The 20,040-nt window shown below is 36.4% G+C and overlaps 1 protein-coding gene across 1 annotated transcript in view; it reads right to left on the reverse strand.

Annotated features, from left to right (window-relative positions):
• ttc3 (tetratricopeptide repeat domain 3) overlaps nucleotides 1-19,230 on the reverse strand; it is a 199,310-nt gene extending 180,080 nt beyond the window's left edge. Inside the window, exons 1-5 of the mRNA XM_028800224.2 lie at nucleotides 18,904-19,230; nucleotides 15,245-15,311; nucleotides 9,887-9,926; nucleotides 2,902-3,058; nucleotides 216-297 (exon numbers count right to left, since the gene is read on the reverse strand). Coding sequence (XP_028656057.1) covers nucleotides 216-297; nucleotides 2,902-3,058; nucleotides 9,887-9,926; nucleotides 15,245-15,301 — 336 coding nt within the window. The 5' untranslated portion in view covers nucleotides 15,302-15,311; nucleotides 18,904-19,230. The remainder of the gene's footprint in view (nucleotides 1-215; nucleotides 298-2,901; nucleotides 3,059-9,886; nucleotides 9,927-15,244; nucleotides 15,312-18,903) is intronic.
• Between the last annotated feature and the right edge of the window lie 810 nt (nucleotides 19,231-20,040).

Genomic DNA, 20,040 nt, shown 5'->3' on the forward strand with positions numbered 1-20,040 from the left:
ACTGGTCTACCTGTCTGTTCATTGTACTGCATAACACAGTGGAAAAACAAAAAGCACTATGCTAAAAACCAAACTAAACAGATGTTAAGACATTTGGTATTGTTGCAAAAGACAGGAATAAGAATATATAAATCATGAGTGCAAATACATTTCTTTTCAATCCTAAAACCATGACAAGAAATCTTACTTTGTCAAAATTAGTCAAAAATACTCACAATTCCTTTTCCAAAGGCATTTAAGAAGGTTTCCAGAATTTCAATCATCTGCAGTCTTTTCATAGACATTTCATCTCTTAAACTAAAATTTCAAAAGAATAAACTTTATTCTTGGATGATTCTTGCATACATTAAAAAACACTACAAAATACAATCTTGCCTGAAGAAGGGACCTGAGTTGCCTTGAAAGCTTGCATTTTGTAATCTTTTTAGTTAGCCAATAAAAGGTGTCATTTTGCTTGACTTCTCACAACATATACATCAAAAACTGAAGGGATTCAAACTCTTCTTTGCCTTTGGTAAATATTTTAATAGCAGTAAAAACAAAAGTCTGAATAATTAAATATCTGTTACTGTATATTTTTATCCTACATTATGTAGTGTAATATTTTTTAAATCCAAACTCATACCAATGCAAGTTATGAAATGAAATTAGTGATCTAAAAGTTTTGTCTTAAACCTTAAAGAGGTTCTAGAGTGCTAATTTTGCAAGTGGCCAAAGATTAGCACCTGTGTGGTAAAATAATGTGAAGTGCAAGTTTCCTAGTATTTCTTATTTACAGTTTATGTTTCTTGTTTCAGAACCAAGTAAACATGGATGCCAAAAAATGCAAAATCAAGAAAGATTCTTTAATTGAAGAATTACAGTGCATGAGACAGCAGACACTATAAGTGTCATGAACAGAATGAAGATAATTGAGTGGCAGGGACCTGAAACGGAATCAGAATTATAGGAAATTTCAGAATCACTCAGACATGAGGGCTAAGATCAGTACAAGACAGACCAAATTCAAAATCCTTTCTCATTTGCTTATGTTGCTCAAAACAAGTTTTTTAAAAAGTAATTTCCTTAAAGAATTAATTGTAAACTTTATATGCTACCTCATGTGCACGGCCATCTAACAGCATGGTAACCTTGTCCTCACAGATCAAGGCATGTGCACCATGTAACTAGCAAACATGCAGCATCACAGCAAACCACACAAAATGACAATATCCGTGAAAACACGGTATAAAATGGTTGCATCCGTGAAAAATAAACATAGAAAATGAGGATAGGTGATGAAAAAATAAAAATAAGAAATAAAAATGAATACTGAACTTAAGAAAAGCAAATGACATTAATAAATTAATAAAGTGTTCCTGACAGTAAGGATTAATAATGGGTTAAATGAATGCATTATTCGTGGAGAATTAAAATATGAACAAAGTCTCTGCACACTCCCAAAGTGAAACAAAATCATACATAATGTTCTAAGGAGTATCTCAAAGTAATGAATTTGGACTAGGAAAAAAGGTATTATTCATAAATCTATCTGAACTATACTGTAGATGAATAAATATGTTCTATGTTGTAGGTTTGATGAGAATGAGAAAAAACACTGTTTATGGACAATACATTTGCTATAAGTTCTCCTTACTTCACAAAATTTGTTTTACACACACACACATTATTATATATATATATATATATATATATATATATATTCACGGCATTCGTAGTCTGTGTCACAATCTGATTGTATGGGTGGTTACCTACCAGGTAACGCTTGTGGTTGGCCAGCAATCTGCTAACATCCGCCACGGTGCCCTCAGTTTGTGAGGAGCAGATCATAGAATGGTTGAAATAGTTTACTGTCAAATAAATGCAAAGAGTACGCGACACGTGTTTCGCCCTCATTCTGGGCTCATCAGGCGTACACACTCCACTGCACTCCCTCTCGGGAATCGAACCTCGGACGCCAGCACCAGAGGCGATGCCCCTAACGTTGCGCCACGGCATGTGGTTCGTTTATTTGACAGCATGTAGATCGGGGTAATTACATTCACGGCATTCGTAGTCTGTGTCACAAGCCCAGAATGAGGGCGAAACACGTGTCGCGTACTCTTTGCATTTATTTGACAGTAAACTATTTCAACCATATATATATATATATATATATATATATATACAAACACTACCAGTCAAAAGTTTTAGAACACCTCAGTTTATCCAGTGTGTTTCAAATTTAATCAGTTGAAACCTGCCAGAGGTTTAAATTTAAAGTTTAGGGATAGTAAACACTGAAAGAAAATAAAGAAGGAAATATCAGATTATGACAAATGACTAATAGAATAACTAATATGTCACAACCTACAGATGTTCTGCAGCAATTAAAATAAATTAAGCCTTGAAAGTTGAAGCAAACAATTTGCACAGATGTCCTAACTTCTGTTGATTACTTAAAACCCCTCTGTCTTAAAGCAGAGTTTGAACAGAAAGTTTTACTACAACCTCATTTGTTAAGGTCTTTTCAAAGAGCAGTAAAGCTCTAAAAACTGTTCTCAAAATTAAAAAATATTAAGAAGAAATCAGCAGAACAGAATTTACCCCTGTATATTTAAAAAAAGTTAAATGGCTGTGACTAATAAACAGACTGTATCTTTTTCCTTTAATCAATTAGCCTAATACTCAAGAATATCCAAAGTAACTAGAAAAAAATTCTCTGACTTTTTAACATTTTTTGCTATGTAAGACAAATAGTTATCAATTAAATTCTATTGTCTTACTGTACAGTTTTCACATCACATTTGTAATGCTTGTGCAACCAATTATCAATAAAATCTATCAAAACATAACAGGACTTAGTATGCTTCCTATTTAAAAGGCTCTTTCCATAACAAAAGCAAAAATGTTCCTCCATACCTGGCATCGATGAAACCTGCCTCAGTTGCCCATTTAGCTGCACAGGAGCCTTCAGTTGGTTTAAACAATATAGGCCAAAAGATATGGACCCTCATCCCTTGACTGTTCTTCCTCTTCACACAAAGTGGTATTTGACTCCATTTCTCACAAATATAATCTACAATTTCATAAAAAATGAAAAAATCATGTACTGTACTACTGAGTTTAATTGTCAAAAGTGATGTGATTTAGCACACAAACACATTAGGGACACAAATTACACACAAATTCAAAGCATATGACACAATTTATTAGTAAACAACTGGTGTTAGTCATTAGTAGGGAACATAAAGAACACAAAAGTTTAAAGCTTTCCATTGGAGTCACCAAGTGAATTGCTAGTTGAAATTCCAGCAGTATATGTTGTGCTCTTGTAGAAGAAGAATGTTCTCCTCAGCACCATGTATCTTGTGTGTTTAGTAGGAATGTAGAAGAAGAATGTTCTCCTCAGCACCATGTATTTTGTGGGTTTAGTAAATTAGAATTTTTATAACAACTATTTTGTAACTTGCCAGTGACAGACGCTTGGCTTATGAACTAACAAAAATATGTTATTCCAGGGTTCAGGAGAAATAGTGTCCACATGAATACAATCTAAGCTGTTTCTTGTTTTTTCCTTTCTCAGAGTGAATGTCTCAGGGACAAGGTCACAAGGCTGCAGAAAGTACATTTGTTTATGCAAGGCTTCTCTCCTGTGATTAGTTTTGAGAACACAGTTAATGCTTAGCTCAACAGACATATTGTTTAACTCTACTTAGATGATAAGGATGTTTTTCTGTCTTATTAATCACAAGATGCTGAATTATAAAATACCCCTCCTAACTTTTATTCGGGGTTCAAACTGAGCTTTGCGGCAATAAGTTATGCTCTTTGAATCTCTACTTACTGTGACTGCGAATGAATAATAAAGAGAACTAAAGAAATATTATCTGCCTGCTGTCAGTTTGCCTTTTTCGTCCACACTCTCAACTCACTCCCCATGCTGGTGGAAAACACCTTCATTCTAATGAACCATTTCATCATCCACATCACAGACTCCTATTTCATTTTTTGAAGAAGAAAAGGGCTATCGTTTCAAATATAATGTTCTTTTGAACACTCCAGTCTTACAATATAGCCTACTGTGAAAATTGTGATGATTGCTCAGATATTATATTTTGTTTTATATTGACAAAAAGGCACAATATGCTGGAATACTATGCTAGACTCTGACAAGTAGGGGGTTAAACATGTCATTACCTGGGAAAAATGACACCCATGAGGCAAGTGTTTAGAGTATAACATCAGCCAGAAAATAAAGCGAGGTAATGTATAATATTTAACAGCAGAGAGAATCGTTGTCAAGGTATAAGTACCGGTATATCAAAAAAATGAAAGAAAAAAAAAACTGTCAAAACTGATAACCAAAGCCAAAATACTAAGTCGAGAAAAAGTTACAAAAATCGTGCCACTAACCTGATTTATTTTCCCCTAACCAGGACCATGATTTTTTTGTTGTTTTTTAAGAGAATCCAATATTCACATAACACACGGTTTGGTGCTGCCATCTTAAATAGATGCAGCACGATTACATAGTGCATCATGTGACACTGGCAATGGGCATGGCAATGGCAAACAACATGACTTCCACCACGCAAAAGATTGTCACAAAATGGCAGCAACTATGCAAAACACAAAATTGAATCACCAGACTAACAAGTAAATAAATAATCAAAAGGAAATAAATAAATATTTAAAACATAAAAATCTGGTTAAATATGTAAATTCACCACAAAGGCTGCTGTCCCAAAGGCCTAATATCTACCAGGTTTTGATCTCGTTACATGGCTTTAAATGGTTCCCAAATACGTATAGTTAAACCTTGTTGCCCTTTTAAAGTATTTAGCCTAGAGGCTGTCAGGAGACCTGACCCTTGAGGAGCAACTGAGAGCTAATAGGTAATAGGAAGCAATTTCAAAACTGGTGTATTTATACACAAAGAATGTGAATAACCAATTCTGGAAGTGATTTTAGGGCTTGACCAGAAGTGACCCCAGATGGGAGTTTAAAGCTGTTTGAAGCCAGAAACTAAACTGGGTTTACAGATCAAAGGAAAATATGAGATTAAGGCTCATTTACAGATAAAGCCAGGCCAAGTTTGTTTAAGTAAAAGACTTACTGTCAAGAGGGTAGCTAGAGAAGGATGAAAGGTTGCTGTTTCGGTAGTACTACAGAAGTGGAGGAGTCAATACATCCGATAGAAAGAGCCACCAACACCTGTGGCACTTATGCCAACTTAGGTTTCTAGGCTTTTGTTTGTCTTCTGTTCTTTTCATTTCCAGTTCACCTTTGTGTTTCTCATTTAATTCTTAAAATTATAATTGTTTTTAACACCTGTGGCTCCCTTGACTTTATTTTGGGTTCCAATATATTTTAAAGATGGTCCCGCAGAAAGCATTACAAGCACTGCCTGAAATATTTTTAAATTGACTTCCTAAATATTTTTAATATATCATTCAAGTATTTAAAATAGTGAGCTCAGAGCCAGCCCAGCGTAAATAAGCAGGATAAGCGGTTGCTTCTGGCCCTGCGTTCCAAATTAGTTGGTCAATAGTGTTTGCTAATGAGTGCGCTGGCATTTCACTCATTCTTTTGCAATGTCACCAAAAATGTAAATGTTGCCAACAAAATGAGTTAAATACAGTGTCCCCGAAGAGCAATGCACAAAAACAAATTAAATCATTCAAAAACAAATCAGAAAACACAAAACCAAATCAGAAACAGAAACACAAATCTGAAAATGCAAAAAAAAAAACACAAAAGCAAACTACAAACAAAAAACACACAACCAAACTGAATACACATAAACAAATTGGAAATGCAAAAACAAATCAGAAAATGCAAAAAACAAGTTGAATACTCAATAACAAATGAGAGAATGCAAAAACAAATTGGAAGCGCAAAAATACATGAGAAAATGCAAAAACAAGTTGAATACAATAACAATTCAGAAAATGCAATAAAAAACTGGAAACACAAAAACAAACCAGGAAATGCAAAAACAAATTGGTTTCCAATTTGTATTTGTATTTTCAGATTTTTTTCTTTTTGAGTTTTCTGATTTGCCTTTGCATATTCTGACTTGTTTTTGGATTTTCTTACTTGTGTTTCCAATTTGGTTTTGTGTTTTCTGATTAGTTTTTGCATGATATAATTTGTTTCTGTGCATTGCACCTCAGGGCCACTGTACTTAATCCATCAGAAAGAAAGAAAAGGAATAGGAAGAACATGGGAAAAAGAATTTAATTCTTTGCTTTATTGGCTATAATGTTAACATTATTTCATTTGTTTTTGTTTGTATTTGGAGAATAAAGATGAAATTTGAAGTGCTGACTAAACCACTCTAGATAGGGGAATGCTCGTCTGTTCAGATGGCAATCTGTAGGACTGCAACACGATCTCTCTAGAAAGGCATTAACAGGGTTCATCTATCAATATATCAAGTTATAGAACAGAGAAAGTAGCTATTGATTTATATAATTTAGACATAGTATGTGTTTTTCATTAAGTTACTGTCTAATTACACAGTACTAAAGTTGCGGTCAGAAAAAAAGAAGAATTGCGCAGGGAAGTAAGTGATGACACTGCTAATGAGTTACCTTGTCTGGACCCAGCTTAATTATACATACTGTCTGTAAGCATTGGAGTCAAATCTGTGCGTAGTGTAGATTTCCTATATTTTTAATACTATGTTTTTAAAGAAAAGAAATATCAGCTGAACAAGACTAGATTTTGAAGCAGTATATTTTGTTTCTTAGGTTTTGTTTCTGCTTTAAGATGTTCTGTCTGTTTAAGACACTTATTTTTGGTTATGTCCTTTGCACTAGTTAGTTTGTTGTTGTGCTTTACTATTAGTAACCTAGTCTGTCTGAACGCCCATTTGAAATTTTCCTTTATCTAACTTCTCACCATTCTATCAATCTGCTCTGCACAATAACTCCACAGATTATCAAAAAACAACAACACAAGTACTCAAGGTGTAATTTCCTTGTTTTGCATCTCTCTGTGCTGTAGTAACTGCCTTAGCAGCTCAGTCATCTATTAGTTTACCACTGACATGTGTCCTCAGGTGATGGTGCCAAGCAAAGGTAAACAAAAAGCAACTACAAAACTGTTTACTTCCATCTTCCAAAAATGGTCAAAGTCTATTTTTTCACAAAATACACTGTGCTGAAAATTTTATCTATGATTTATCTGTAGAAAATGCAGAGACTGCTGTCACTGTCCTGCTCCACTGACAGACTGAGGAGATCGTTCCTCCCCCACACTATGCGACTCTTCAAACGTTAACATTATACAAAAGTTATTGTCTGTTATACCTGCATTTTTATCACTCTTTAATTTAATATTGTTTTTTATCAATATGCTGCTGCTGGAGTATGTGAATTTCCCCTTGGGATTAATAAAGTATCTATCTATCTATCTATCTATGAAGTCAGATTGACTGGTGACTCTAAATTGTCTCAGTATAAAAAATTGCAGATGTAGTGCATGAGTGTGTCCTGAAATGGCAGGTGCTTTTGTCCAGGATGAGTTATATCCTTGTACATCATGATACACTCAACTCTCCACAAATCTGTAATGGTTACAATACACTTAGCAAACAGATTTGCTGATGGCAGATAGAGAATCACAGTTACCAATTGAGCTTGGTAAATTGAAAGCATCAAGGCAATTTATAGTAGCCAATTAATTTAACACACGTGGCTTTGGGGCTATAGGAGGAAAATCCACTCATACACAGGAAGAATGTGACATCCCTGCCTTGGATTCAAACCCTTAACTTTGGATTCCTGAGGCGATACTATAAACTACTTTCCGATCAAAACTAACTCTAATTACAGTGCAATATTTGCCTCAAATCCAGCAGTATGGCCTCCTCACCAACTGCACCACCTTACAAGACTATCAATTCATAGAACTTCTCGATTCATAAATATCATTAGGCAATTTTACCAATGATAATGTGTACAGATATAAGGATCTTTTGAGAAAAACATTTACATGGATTTCCCAATTTTCTTCTGCTAGCATATAATTCATGAAACTAAAATTTAAATAAAAATAATAAAATGTAGCATCACATTAAACGTAAACTGGTATTAGACCTGTGGTACATACATATATTCCTGCCACCATTCAAGACATGAATGAAGGTTCCTTGTTCCCCTAAAAGTTCCCCTTATTCAAGACCCTTAGTCTTACTGAGCTACTCCAATTATGCACCAACATGTCTTGGACCATCATACTAAACTAAAGAGTAAAGAATACTCTCTTACCTGACACAATAAACTGAATCTCTAACTGTCTATCAACTGTGTACATTAACAGGATTTTAATTTACATCCTTGCACTTTTCCCCTTCCATGTAATATGAGTAAGATACACTTTAATTATTTACTATATATACTTTTATAAAAAGGATTCTTTGTTCTTAGTGATGTACTTGGGCATTCCAGTGATCCCAATGACTTCATACCAGTTGTTCTTACTTCATACATCATGAAGACCTTTGAGAGGCTAGTCCTAAAACAGGTACGACCCCTGGTTTCAGAATATCCAGATCCTCTGCAGTTTGCCTATCTAGCAGATATATGTAAGTGAGGAGGATGTGCTCATCTACATGCTCCACAGAGCCTACTCCCACTTGGAGAAAGCCGGCAACACAGTCATGATGATGTTCTTGACTTTTCCATTTCTTTTAACACCATTCTGCCTCATCGACTAAAGAAAAAGCTCAATGCTTTGAATCTTAATGCCCACACAATCTCTCGGATCATGAACTACCTGACCAACAGACAGTCTGTGAGGCTGAGGGACTGTGTGTCAGTAATGGTGGTGTGTAATATTGCAGCACCTCAGAAAACTGTCCTGTCTCCCTTTTTTACCCTCTATACAACAGACTTCCAACACAATACCAGTGCTTGCCATCTACAGAATATTTCAGATGACTTGTCCATCATAGGCTGCATTAATAATGGTGATGAGTCTGAGTACAGGAAAGTCGTGGAAGACTTTGTCTTGTGGTTTAGGAACAACAACCTGCAACTCAACATTAGCAAGACAAAAGAACTGGTTGTGGACATCTGACATACCAAGAAGCCTCTGATACCAGTTACTATTGAGGGGGAGAACAAGGAAGTGGTGCAAAGCTACGCATTCTTGGGGGTTCACATAAGTAGTAAACTGGACTGGTCTGACTACACAGTGGCACTGCACATGATGGGCTAGAGCAGACTGTACTTGCTACTTGATGTGTGCAACAAGCTGCTGGAAATGTTCTACCAGTTCATAGTAGCCAGTGTGGTGTTCTACACTGCAATCTTCTGGGGAAGCAACCTGAGTACAAAGGAAGCACAATGTCTGAGCAAACTTATCAAGAAAACTTGCTCTGACACAGGGCACACCCTGGACACACTGGAAGCTGTTGTGGAAAAAAGGATGACAGCTAAATTGGATGCCATCATGAAAAATCCCCTCCATCCTCATCAGAAGGCATTCTCTTGGAGTACTTTCAGCCATAGACTCATTCCACCACGGCATGATAAAAGCTCCTCTGAGGGTCTTTTCTGCCCACTGCTATCAGGCCATTCAATGCTTCCATCCAATGTACTTGTTACATTTATTTTTATTTATTTATTTATTGATTTATGTATTTAGTGATTTATGTATTAATTGATTTGTTGATTGATTGACTGTATTATCTGTCCAGTGAGTCTGTATCCTTGTGTTTTAATGTTTCTGCTGCTGTATACATTTGAATTTCCCCATGGGATTAATAAAGTTTATCTAATCTAATCTAGCATACTATATATAGCAGAATGGGGTTTTTAAATATTTTACTCAAATCAGTCAAACATGAAATATACATATAGAAAGCAAAATAAAATCTAAATATTTTACTTACCTATTGATTTCACATTTGGAAAGTTACAAATTTCCCAGGGCTGAAAAATCAAAGAAAACAAAATGGGTTTTATTGTGGGGAGAGGGGCGTCTCTAAAACATTTAACATTGACATTTTATTATTTTTTTAATTTTATTGATTTTATTGTAATCGCACAACATTCCATACAAATAGATCAATTTTTACAAAAATGGGATTGAAAACAAATCAACCCCCACCCCTGAGAAAGAGAGCATGGCCAACAGAGTAAAACTTAAAGCTAGTAAAAATAAGTAAATCGATGAATTAATAAGCAGATAAAGATAAATGAAGAAGAAAAAGAAATGGGGAAAAAATCTGCTTCCTCAGTGCTTTAAGAGCTTAATCTAAAATGCTATTGATTAGATCCTGCCAGGTTTTAAAAAAGTTCTGCACAGATCGTCTAAGTGAGAATTTGATTTTTTTCAATTTCAAATAGTATAAAACATCAGTTACCCACTGACTTAAAAGAGGAGAGTTAGGGTTCTTCCAGTTGAGCAAGCTATGTCTGTGTGCCAATAGTGAAGTAAAGGCAAGTACAGTTTGTTTGTATTTCTCCACATTAAACACATCTTGAAGTACACCAAACACAGCTGTTAATGGGTTAGGAGGTCTTGTGACACCAAGGCTGTCTGAAAGGCATTTAAAAATTTTGGTCCATAATGATGTTAATTTGGTGCAAGCCCAAAACATGTGGCCCAGTGAGGCCGGAACTTGATTGCAGCATTTGCAGGTTGAATTTTGCCCTGGAAACATTTTGGACAATTTTAAATAAGACAGATGTGCTCAATATATAATTTTTAGTTGAATAATTGTATGCTTTGCACATATGGAGCTCAAGTGAATTCCCTGCATTGCTACCTTCCACTCCTTTTCTGAGATATTGAGTAAGAGATCCTTTTCCCACTGTCCAGTGACATTTTAAATGATGACAAACTCAAAATTATTTTGTCACATGCTTTTATCTTTTCTGTCAACCAAGTGAAAAACAAAAATGCTACCACCCTAACTAATATTTCCAACCTCCGAAATGGTCAGTGTGAGCCACCCATCCCCAAATTCCACAATTTAATGTGCACTTTGGTCAGTCTAGATATATGAAGTAATGATGTTAATATTGATTACTTAATTTAAATTAACAAGTTGACAATTGTAAATATAGGATATAGCAGGAAAAGACCAAAATAAAATTATGAGTAAGTTAGAATGAATTAATGCATATTACAGAAGAGTAAATATCTTTTTAGAGATAAATTCTGCAAGAAAATTAACACATTTAAAAACTACTGTAAATTAACATAAAATAGTTCATTTGGTTAATGAGACAGTTTATGTATTAACCTAAAACTCCACAGAATGCATATATCTAGAGTGAAGCTGATATATAGTCTCTTGCTACTCTGCAATGACAGTGTGCTCTGTGATTCATTCTTGAGGTTTACTTTAATTTTAAGTCCCTTTCACTGCCATTTATTTCACTGCAGAGTTTATAAGACTTGAGAGTTCAAAATTCTTGTCTTTATTTTTTTTGTTTCAAAAATGTTAAAGTTTTTTTTTTTTTAATTTCTCAATGACTAGTGTGTTTACCTTTAGACAAGATTACTAAACCAAACTACTTTTTTCTGCAGGAATGAACATTTTTATTGTTAGCCTAAATAGGACACAGGAAAATTTTTAGTTTGGTTGCTAGTGAAAACTCCTACCTTATATTAATTAATAGATTTGCATTATATCAAAGCCATCATTGATTTATGCTTTCGTGGCAACGTAGTAGTTAATCTATGGTGGTTTTCATGAACCAGATCAATGTAACCATTTATTTTATTCAAGTGAAAGGTTACCAGGGGAAAGGTTTCTTTCTTATAGTACTAAAAAAGTACTCCAAAAAATGTAATATAACACAACACAACATAGCAGCAATATGCAGAAAGTACGAAATATTGGATGGGGTGCCAATCATGCACATACTCATGCTCACAAAGTGTGCAATTCAGAATCAGAAAATTAATCAGCACTTGTTCAGAAGCATTTGATGGAAAACCCATGCAGAAACAAAGGGAACCTGGTTGTGAGATTCAAGCCAGAATACTGGATCAATGAAGCAGCACTGCTGCCCACTATGCTATGATAACTCCCTTCAGAAATGTATAAGAAAAAATCAACAAAAGTCTGGAGTACCCAAAGTGTGGGTTAATAACAAGAAAAATCTAGGAAACACTTAAAGTGGGTAGGTTCGATAGTGTAGTACTCCACACTTAAAAGAATTATTTCCTGCTTGCAGGAAAATCAGTTGATTCATGGACAAGTGATAATTTACAAAACAAAAATGCTGCCTGCAAACACCTTTCATGGTTCAAACCTTAATTTACTTTACATGTGCAATAGTTTCAGCACTTAGTGAAAAACATGAATTTCTGCACCTTTTATTTCACAATTGCTACTTAGTCAACAAATGTGTTAAAGTGAGGAAAAAGTGAATTTGGCAAGCACAAAGATTTGGGCACCTTTGCAGTTCATTTTTATAATCATAGGACTCAAAACTTTGTAGATTCTTTAGGACTTTAATTAAGACAGGTGAATATTTAATTTGAGCCATCTAACCTCTCACGCCCGTGTTCTTAATTTCAATTATCATAGCCTTCTTTAAGCAGGTGGCTAAACACATGAAAATAAAGATAAATAACCCTTACAAAGACTCCTACAAATACTGTAGTTGTACAAAAATATTTAAGCACTTCTAGTTTTGAATTTCTACTAACAGAAAGCCATTAAGAAATCCAACTTCAGGGGGACATTTAAAACAAGGCAAGACTTGGAAAATCTCAATATTATCTAATTGAGATATAAATGCTGAAAAGTATGATCATTGCAAAGAGCAGTACAATGCAGAAATATCTAAAACCAGAGATGTTTAGCACAGATATACAGTCTACAGTACAATAAGATCTGCATAGAACAATGCAATTTCTGTGAAATAAGGTATTTTAGCAAAAGTGAGCAAATGTTTTACATGCAACTCTAGTTTTGTTAACATCTGTTTCAGAACATCAACTTTAAATGGTGTAGGGAGAAAGTATTTTTGATGAGAGGATTCCCCAAAGCTGGGTCATATTTGTTTACAGATAGAAATAACTACTTTAATAACTACAATTATACTTTAACCTTGCTTTAGTAGGTGCAGTATACAAATGCATTTCTCTGGCTAAGGGGCTTTTCTTTTTAGCTGAACACAGGACTGTCCCTAGTATGGTGTCATATCTATGTAAGAGGGGATCATAAACATTTGGAATGAGGACCATATTACTGACTCCTTATTACTGGCACTTGAGGAAGGTGAGCCCATGTGGTGGAGTGTAAAATGAGTGATATCCAGCATATAAGTTAAAAAATATTTTGTTTGTCTTTATTTGTAAATTTAGCTTTATATTTGCATAATTTTTAATAATCCAGGAAGCTTGACAAACCAGCTTTTTATCCCATACCCCAACAGTTTCATTGATATGGAAAGCACCATCTAGGCCAGATTTTATGGTTTAACTGTTTCCTTTCTTTCTTGTTTGTTTGGAAATACAGAAAATGCTATACTGGGGGGTTGAGTTTGCATGAGCTTTTTCATTAGTTAATGTGAGACCTCCACACATTAAAGTAGATAAACTGGGAAGAAGGTTGTGTGTGAGCCGTTTTATTGGTGAATCGCCTCAGGATGTGTCCAGGTGTATGTATCAGAAGAGGGAGGTCATGTTTTACAAACACACTGGGATTCTATGAGGAATCAACAAAAGGGTATCATCAAAGTGGAGCTTATGATATTATTTATCTGGTCTTTCAGAAAGCATTTGAGAAGGTACCATATGAAAGGTGGGGCATCAAACTAAAAGAAGTGGGAGTTCAGGGCGATATTTGTAGATTGGTACAGAACTGGCTCAGATGCAGGAAACAGAGGTTGATGGTGCAAAGAACCTCATCAGAAATGTCTGATGTTAAGAGTGGTGTTCCACAGGGGTCAGTGCCAAGGCCGCTGCTATTTTTAATACACATAAATGGTTTGGATAGGAATATAAGTAATAACTTAGTTACATTTGCAGATGATACCAAGATACAGTAGGTGGATTGGCAGATACTGTAGTCTAGAATCTGTTAAATCATTACAGAGGGACTTGGACAGCATACAGGCTTGGGCAGATTTGTGGCAGATGAAGTTTAATGTTAGTAAAGGTAAAGTATTACACATAGGAAGTAAAAATGTTAGGTTTATATACACAATGGAAGGTCTGAAAAATCGAGAGTACACCTTATGAGAAGGATTTAGGAGTTGTAGTGGACTCGGCACTATCAACTTCCTGACAGTGTTCAGAAGCCATTAAGAAGACTAACAGAATGTTAGGTTATATAGCACTATGTGTGGAGTACAAGTCCAGTAGGTTATGCTCAAGCTTTATAATGCACTGGTGAGGCCTCGTCTGGAGTACTATGTGCAGTTTTGGTCTCCAGGCTACAAAAATGACATAGCAGCGCTAAAAAAGGTCCAGAGAAGAACAACTATTGTAGGTTGATTCCAGGATTATAGGGGATGAATTATAGAGCTGAGCCTTTTCATCTTAAGCAAAAGAAGATTAAGAGGTAACATGATTGAAGTATTTAAAATTATGAAGGGAATTAGTACAGTGGTTTGAATATGTTATTTTAACATGAGTTTATCAAGAACAGGGGGACACAGTTGTAAATTTGTTAAGAGTAAACTTCACACTAACATTAGTAAGTTTTTCTTCACACAGAGAAAATCAGACACATGGAATAAGTTGCGAAGTAGTGTGATAGACAGTAGCACTTTAGGGACATTCAAAACTAAACTTGATGTTTTTTTTCAAGAATTAAGTAGATAGGCATGGCAAGGTTTGCTGGGCTGAATGGCCTGTTCTCATCTAGGTTGTTTTAATGTACTAATACTGTACTTGTAACCAGCTTTCACATAGTACTATGCTTTTTTATAATTTGAGTATATTGTCCATGAGATATACATAATAAAAAGTGTAACTTGGCTCCTGCATGTACTTTTACTCTATCTAATTGCCTGAGGTTATAGATGTAAAAGGAATGAGGAAAGGAAGTGCTGAACTGCACTACCTGACCATGTAGTAAGAGGGCGGGTTAAGAGCAAAACATTTAAAAGTATAAAAGGGAACCACAACGAAACAGTCCACATTAAAAATATTGGGTGTCAAACATTTAATAATATCTCACTGGTATATATTTTTAACATTTAACTGTATCTTGTATTAGCATATTCAAAAAACAACACACAATAATATACACAAAACACCATCACCCAAATATGCTCACCTCTTTATGATCGTGGGGAATTTCATCCAGGTCAGAGTCCGATTCAGAATCACACATAGTAAAAAGACTGTTAAAAATAATAAAGCAATTATTAACTTCATCCTGAATGACTTAAGTAGTGTATGTCAAAAAGTGTTGTCTTAATAATTTTTGCTTAGTCTTACGAGTATTACAATGATTTTACAGTTAGTGTAAAGTGTCACTGTGGTTTAGACTACTTTGTAAATTAATCATTGGTGGCATTTTAATGATCAGACTTGCACTACATTTGGCATTTTCTTTTTTTCCTTTTTAAATTGATGAGTATAATACTTTCCAGTCAAAACATAAATGTTCCACCCACATGATTATGATGGAACAGATATGAGGAGTGAAATGTACAGATTGTCAATAACCTCTTCAGTATTAGGAAGTTCCAAGCAACTACCTAAACTGCATAAAGTGAGGGTTCTTGAGCTGCAGTATGCGGATGACTGCGCTCTTGTTTCTCACACCCCACAAGACCTCCAATGCAGCAGTGAGAGTATACAGCAGGATAGGACTGCCCATTAACCAACAAAACAGAAATAATCTGTCAATGGAGTGCCAACATCCCACAATACCACCAGTTTTCACTATTGCTGATGAACATCTGTTAGTAGTTTCATCTTTCAGATATCTGGGAAGCATTCTCTCTGAAGACAGCAGCACTGACAATGAGGTCCAGAACCAAATCCAGCAAGCAACAGTTGCCTTTGGGAGACTTTGGCACCAGGTCTTTCAAAACAAATATTTGCATCTCCACACAAAGGTCTGTGTCTACTGAGCCATCTGCATTACCACCCTCCTCTACAGCTGTGAAGCTTAAGTAATTTACAGCCACCACATTAAGCTTCTGGAACACTTCCACATATGCTGCCTGCCATGCATCTTAGGAATTACCTGGCGTGACTGTGTGCTTTACTGTGAAAAATTCAGAAAAACCAACTGCAGAAGTATTGAGGCCATGATCACTCATCCCCAGCTACAATGGTTGGAACACATGGTAAGGATGTAATCAGCTGCCTTGCAGACTACTATTGGGACAGCTACATCGTGGACGACACTCTGCCGGGGGAAGAGGGAGCGCTGTAAGGATCAGTTGAAGATCATATTAAGAAAGCACAAAATCAGGCCCAAGAACCTGGGAAATATTGCTACTGACCGCAACTCATGGAGACAGATGTGTTCAGATGGGATACGTATGCTGGAAAAAGAAAGGGTAGCCAGGAGACAGCAAAGGAGACTCAGGAGGAGCACACCCACTATTGCTGTTACCACATGTATTTGTCAAACCTGCAATAGGACTTGTGGGTCCAGGATAGGACTATTCAGCCACCAAAGAACTCACTAATAAAGACAAAAGTGTACATCATCATCCAACTCAATGTACAACCAATTACTACTATGAGGAGTGAAATGTACAGATTGTCAACTAAGACTGAGAATTGTATAACCAGTGCAGCAAACATAATTCCATTCAATTAGATACATTAATTTACAGTTGCTGTACTTCCTCTTCAGTAAAACTACATATCATGTGTTCCCTGTAACTGACAAACCAAACCATGGCAACGGCAGGAAAACCATCATTTATTCTACTGTATATGCAACTTAGAAATGATATCAAAAGCAACCTACCCAACTTCCCTTAACTTATGCCTGTACCTGTCATTGAGGCTAGACTGGATGAATATGTGGACTGCATCTACAGACTGTAAACATTTCCAAGGAATTTACCACTTGAAGAACTTTGGGGCAATGTGAAAGTAATCTTTCAATTAAACTATGAGAAAAGGAATAGTGATTAGATATTTATTAAATATATTCTAGTTCGGCGGCACGGTGGCGCAGTGGGTAGCGCTGCTGCCTCGCAGTTGGGAGACCTGGGGACCTGGGTTCGCTTCCCGGGTCCTCCCTGCGTGGAGTTTGCATGTTCTCCCCGTGTCTGCGTGGGTTTCCTCCGGGCACTCTGGTTTCCTCCCACAGTCCAAAGACATGCAGGTTAGGTGGATTGGCGATTCTAAATTGGCCCTAGTGTGTGCTTGGTGTGTGTTTGTGTGTGTCCTGTGGTGGGTTGGCACTCTGCCTGGGATTGGTTCCTGCCTTGTGCCCTGTGTTGGCTGGGATTGGCTCCAGCAGACCCCCGTGACCCTGTGTTCGGATTCAGCGGGTTGGAAAATGGATGGATATTCTAGTTCAATTTGCACCAAGCAAGCCATCATTTAAAGATAAATTACTCATTATTCACACTTATCTAAAATAAACCAAGGAGAAGATCCAATTTCTGAGTGATGCCATGAAGTGCCTGTAGTGCTTTGGAAAATGTTTTACACTTAAACCATTTTGGTCAATTTTTTTTCTCATTGTTAGATAGCCTTGGATCTAAATTCAATAGTAGTACTTTAAGAGCAATATTTAAAATAATACCAGGTGGAATAACATTGTACTATGAAAAATATGTTGTGCGATCCTATACCACACTACTTGCTCAAAAACCATATGCCGGTTTGGAACTAAAATGCTGTACACATTATTTTCAATTAATTATTGAAAATTTACTAGTGAATTTGAAAGCACTACCCTTGTTTCCTCATTGGCACGATTTATTGAAACTTGACAATTTTATTACATATAGATTGTGCAAACATGCATTCAAAGTGTTAATAAGCTTTAAATATGGCTTAGTCCTTGCCTTTCCATCAGCTTATGTGATTCTGGACTGATTCAAAAATTTTGGTTGGTCCAGGAGCATTTATAACTTTTGACTGTATTATCTTAAGACCCCTTTAATGGAGTCTACATGTAAACCTCCTTGGAGTTTTGAGGACACTGATATTCATATATAACACTGAGTAGCCGAGGGATGGTTGCCCCATGGGCATTCGAGGAGGTTAATATTTTAATTTAATATCAATAATTTTGGGGGGTATTGGGCATCCCTTGGGCTTTCAATGAGAACTTAGTAATTAAAGGACCAAACGATCAGGGGATTAGGCCAGTATAGCCCATCCCAACGCCATTTGGTTAATCAATAATCAGTTTCTTGTTGCTCTAGTGGTCAGCACGGAGGTGTAATGAATAGCATCACCACCTAACGGATCCAGGATCCTGGGTTCAAATTCCGCACCTAGTCATTTTTTGTGTGGCGTTTTCACGATAATTGTCCCATACCTTGCTCCCAACGCTCAGGCCGGTAAAACCATGATGCCAAATTGGGCAAAATGGGGTGTGTGGGTGTCCTCCGACGGAATGTTATACACTCCATAGCCGATTCTTACCTTGAACCCATTACTGCCCTTATAGGCTCCAGACATCAGGCAACCCTGAACTGGATTATACGACTTTGACAAAGTTATGTGCATTTGACGGATGTGAGCAAATGCCCCGTGTCATTGTGTACTCGAAGCATGTTAACAAAACGTTTTGTTTTGTATCCATGGCTATACAAACAATTTCAAAGAACAGATACGAGCCACCCATCGTGCGACTCCAGTCCTCACTTTACTCTCCGCAGTTAACGCCCTTCTGCAATACTCAAACATGCCTATCGCCTAAACCTCGACTCCCGACAACTTCCTAGACACACTTCTTTTGTATAACCATGAATACAGTATTTCGCTTCCAGTACTTTGACAAACCTGCGACAGGTAATTTGGCGTTTAGGTTTTTCTGACTTCCAGTTGAGATGAAAACCCCCAAGCGCATCACATGGAAGCTTCCCAAAGTGGCTCCAATCTGTTCCAGCCGTGATCGGATTTGCGAGAGTCCTTAATGTTCGGGCGATTTCCTTTGGAGTGTTTTCACCACGCCAAAACAGCTACTGTAGTAATTCACAGGATGCCAGCATCAACGATTCTATTTGTTACTCTAAATACATAAAGTAAGGCATGAAGGACAACACGATTGTTAAGCCACACAATCAACTGTAACGATACTCATATTCGACGGTCGTTATGCTTGGGGAAAAATGTAGGAATGTAGTGAGTAGGGAAATTTGATTCCTTTCAAAATAAAAGCCTTCTACGCGCACTTACAATGACGTTAACATAACTGTAAAACTCAAGGTTTTTGATCGACGTAACAAAAAATGGAATTCACAAAGATTCAATATCTAATTTCCCTTTAGTCAAAAATTGCAAATTATATAGAATAAGTTGTACTGACTATACCGATCGCTGAGGCGCGGAATGGTAAGTGCGAGGACCGTGATTCAGTAATAGGAGCAGGATAGAGAGATCTACATCATGTTTACTGTAGTCATGCCACAGCTATAGAAAATTATGTCAATCTCCTATCGACTCGTGTGTTAAGAAGTAAGTCAGTGAGTGTGGGAACCTGGAAGACGTTCAGTACACTTAGGGACTCCATGGTACAAAAGTAAGTGGACGGGGCGCCTCGACGATGGGGCTTTTAGTGTGACAATGCCAAAAAAAACCCTCACATATGACCCGGAACTTTTATTTATCGCAACCTTTTTATGAATGAAATAACAAGAAGACGAGTCCAGCTGCATATACAAACTCAAGGTTGGCAGTGGTCTGGTTAAAGTAGATCCGTTGTGAATCAATGTTCACATGAACGTTCTAATTTTCGTGGCTAATATTCTCATTCAGCCTCGTTGGATATATATATATATATATATATATATATATATATATATATATTCCAGTCAAAAGTTTTAGAACACCTCACTTTTTCTGTTTTTTCGTTTGTAAATGAAATGCCGGCACTTCTAAGGGTAATAATGCTCTGCCTCATTTCATTTGTTAATTGCT

Source organism: Erpetoichthys calabaricus, chromosome 4 (genome assembly GCF_900747795.2).
Source record: "Erpetoichthys calabaricus chromosome 4, fErpCal1.3, whole genome shotgun sequence".
NCBI classification, from domain to species: Eukaryota; Metazoa; Chordata; class Cladistia; order Polypteriformes; family Polypteridae; genus Erpetoichthys; species Erpetoichthys calabaricus.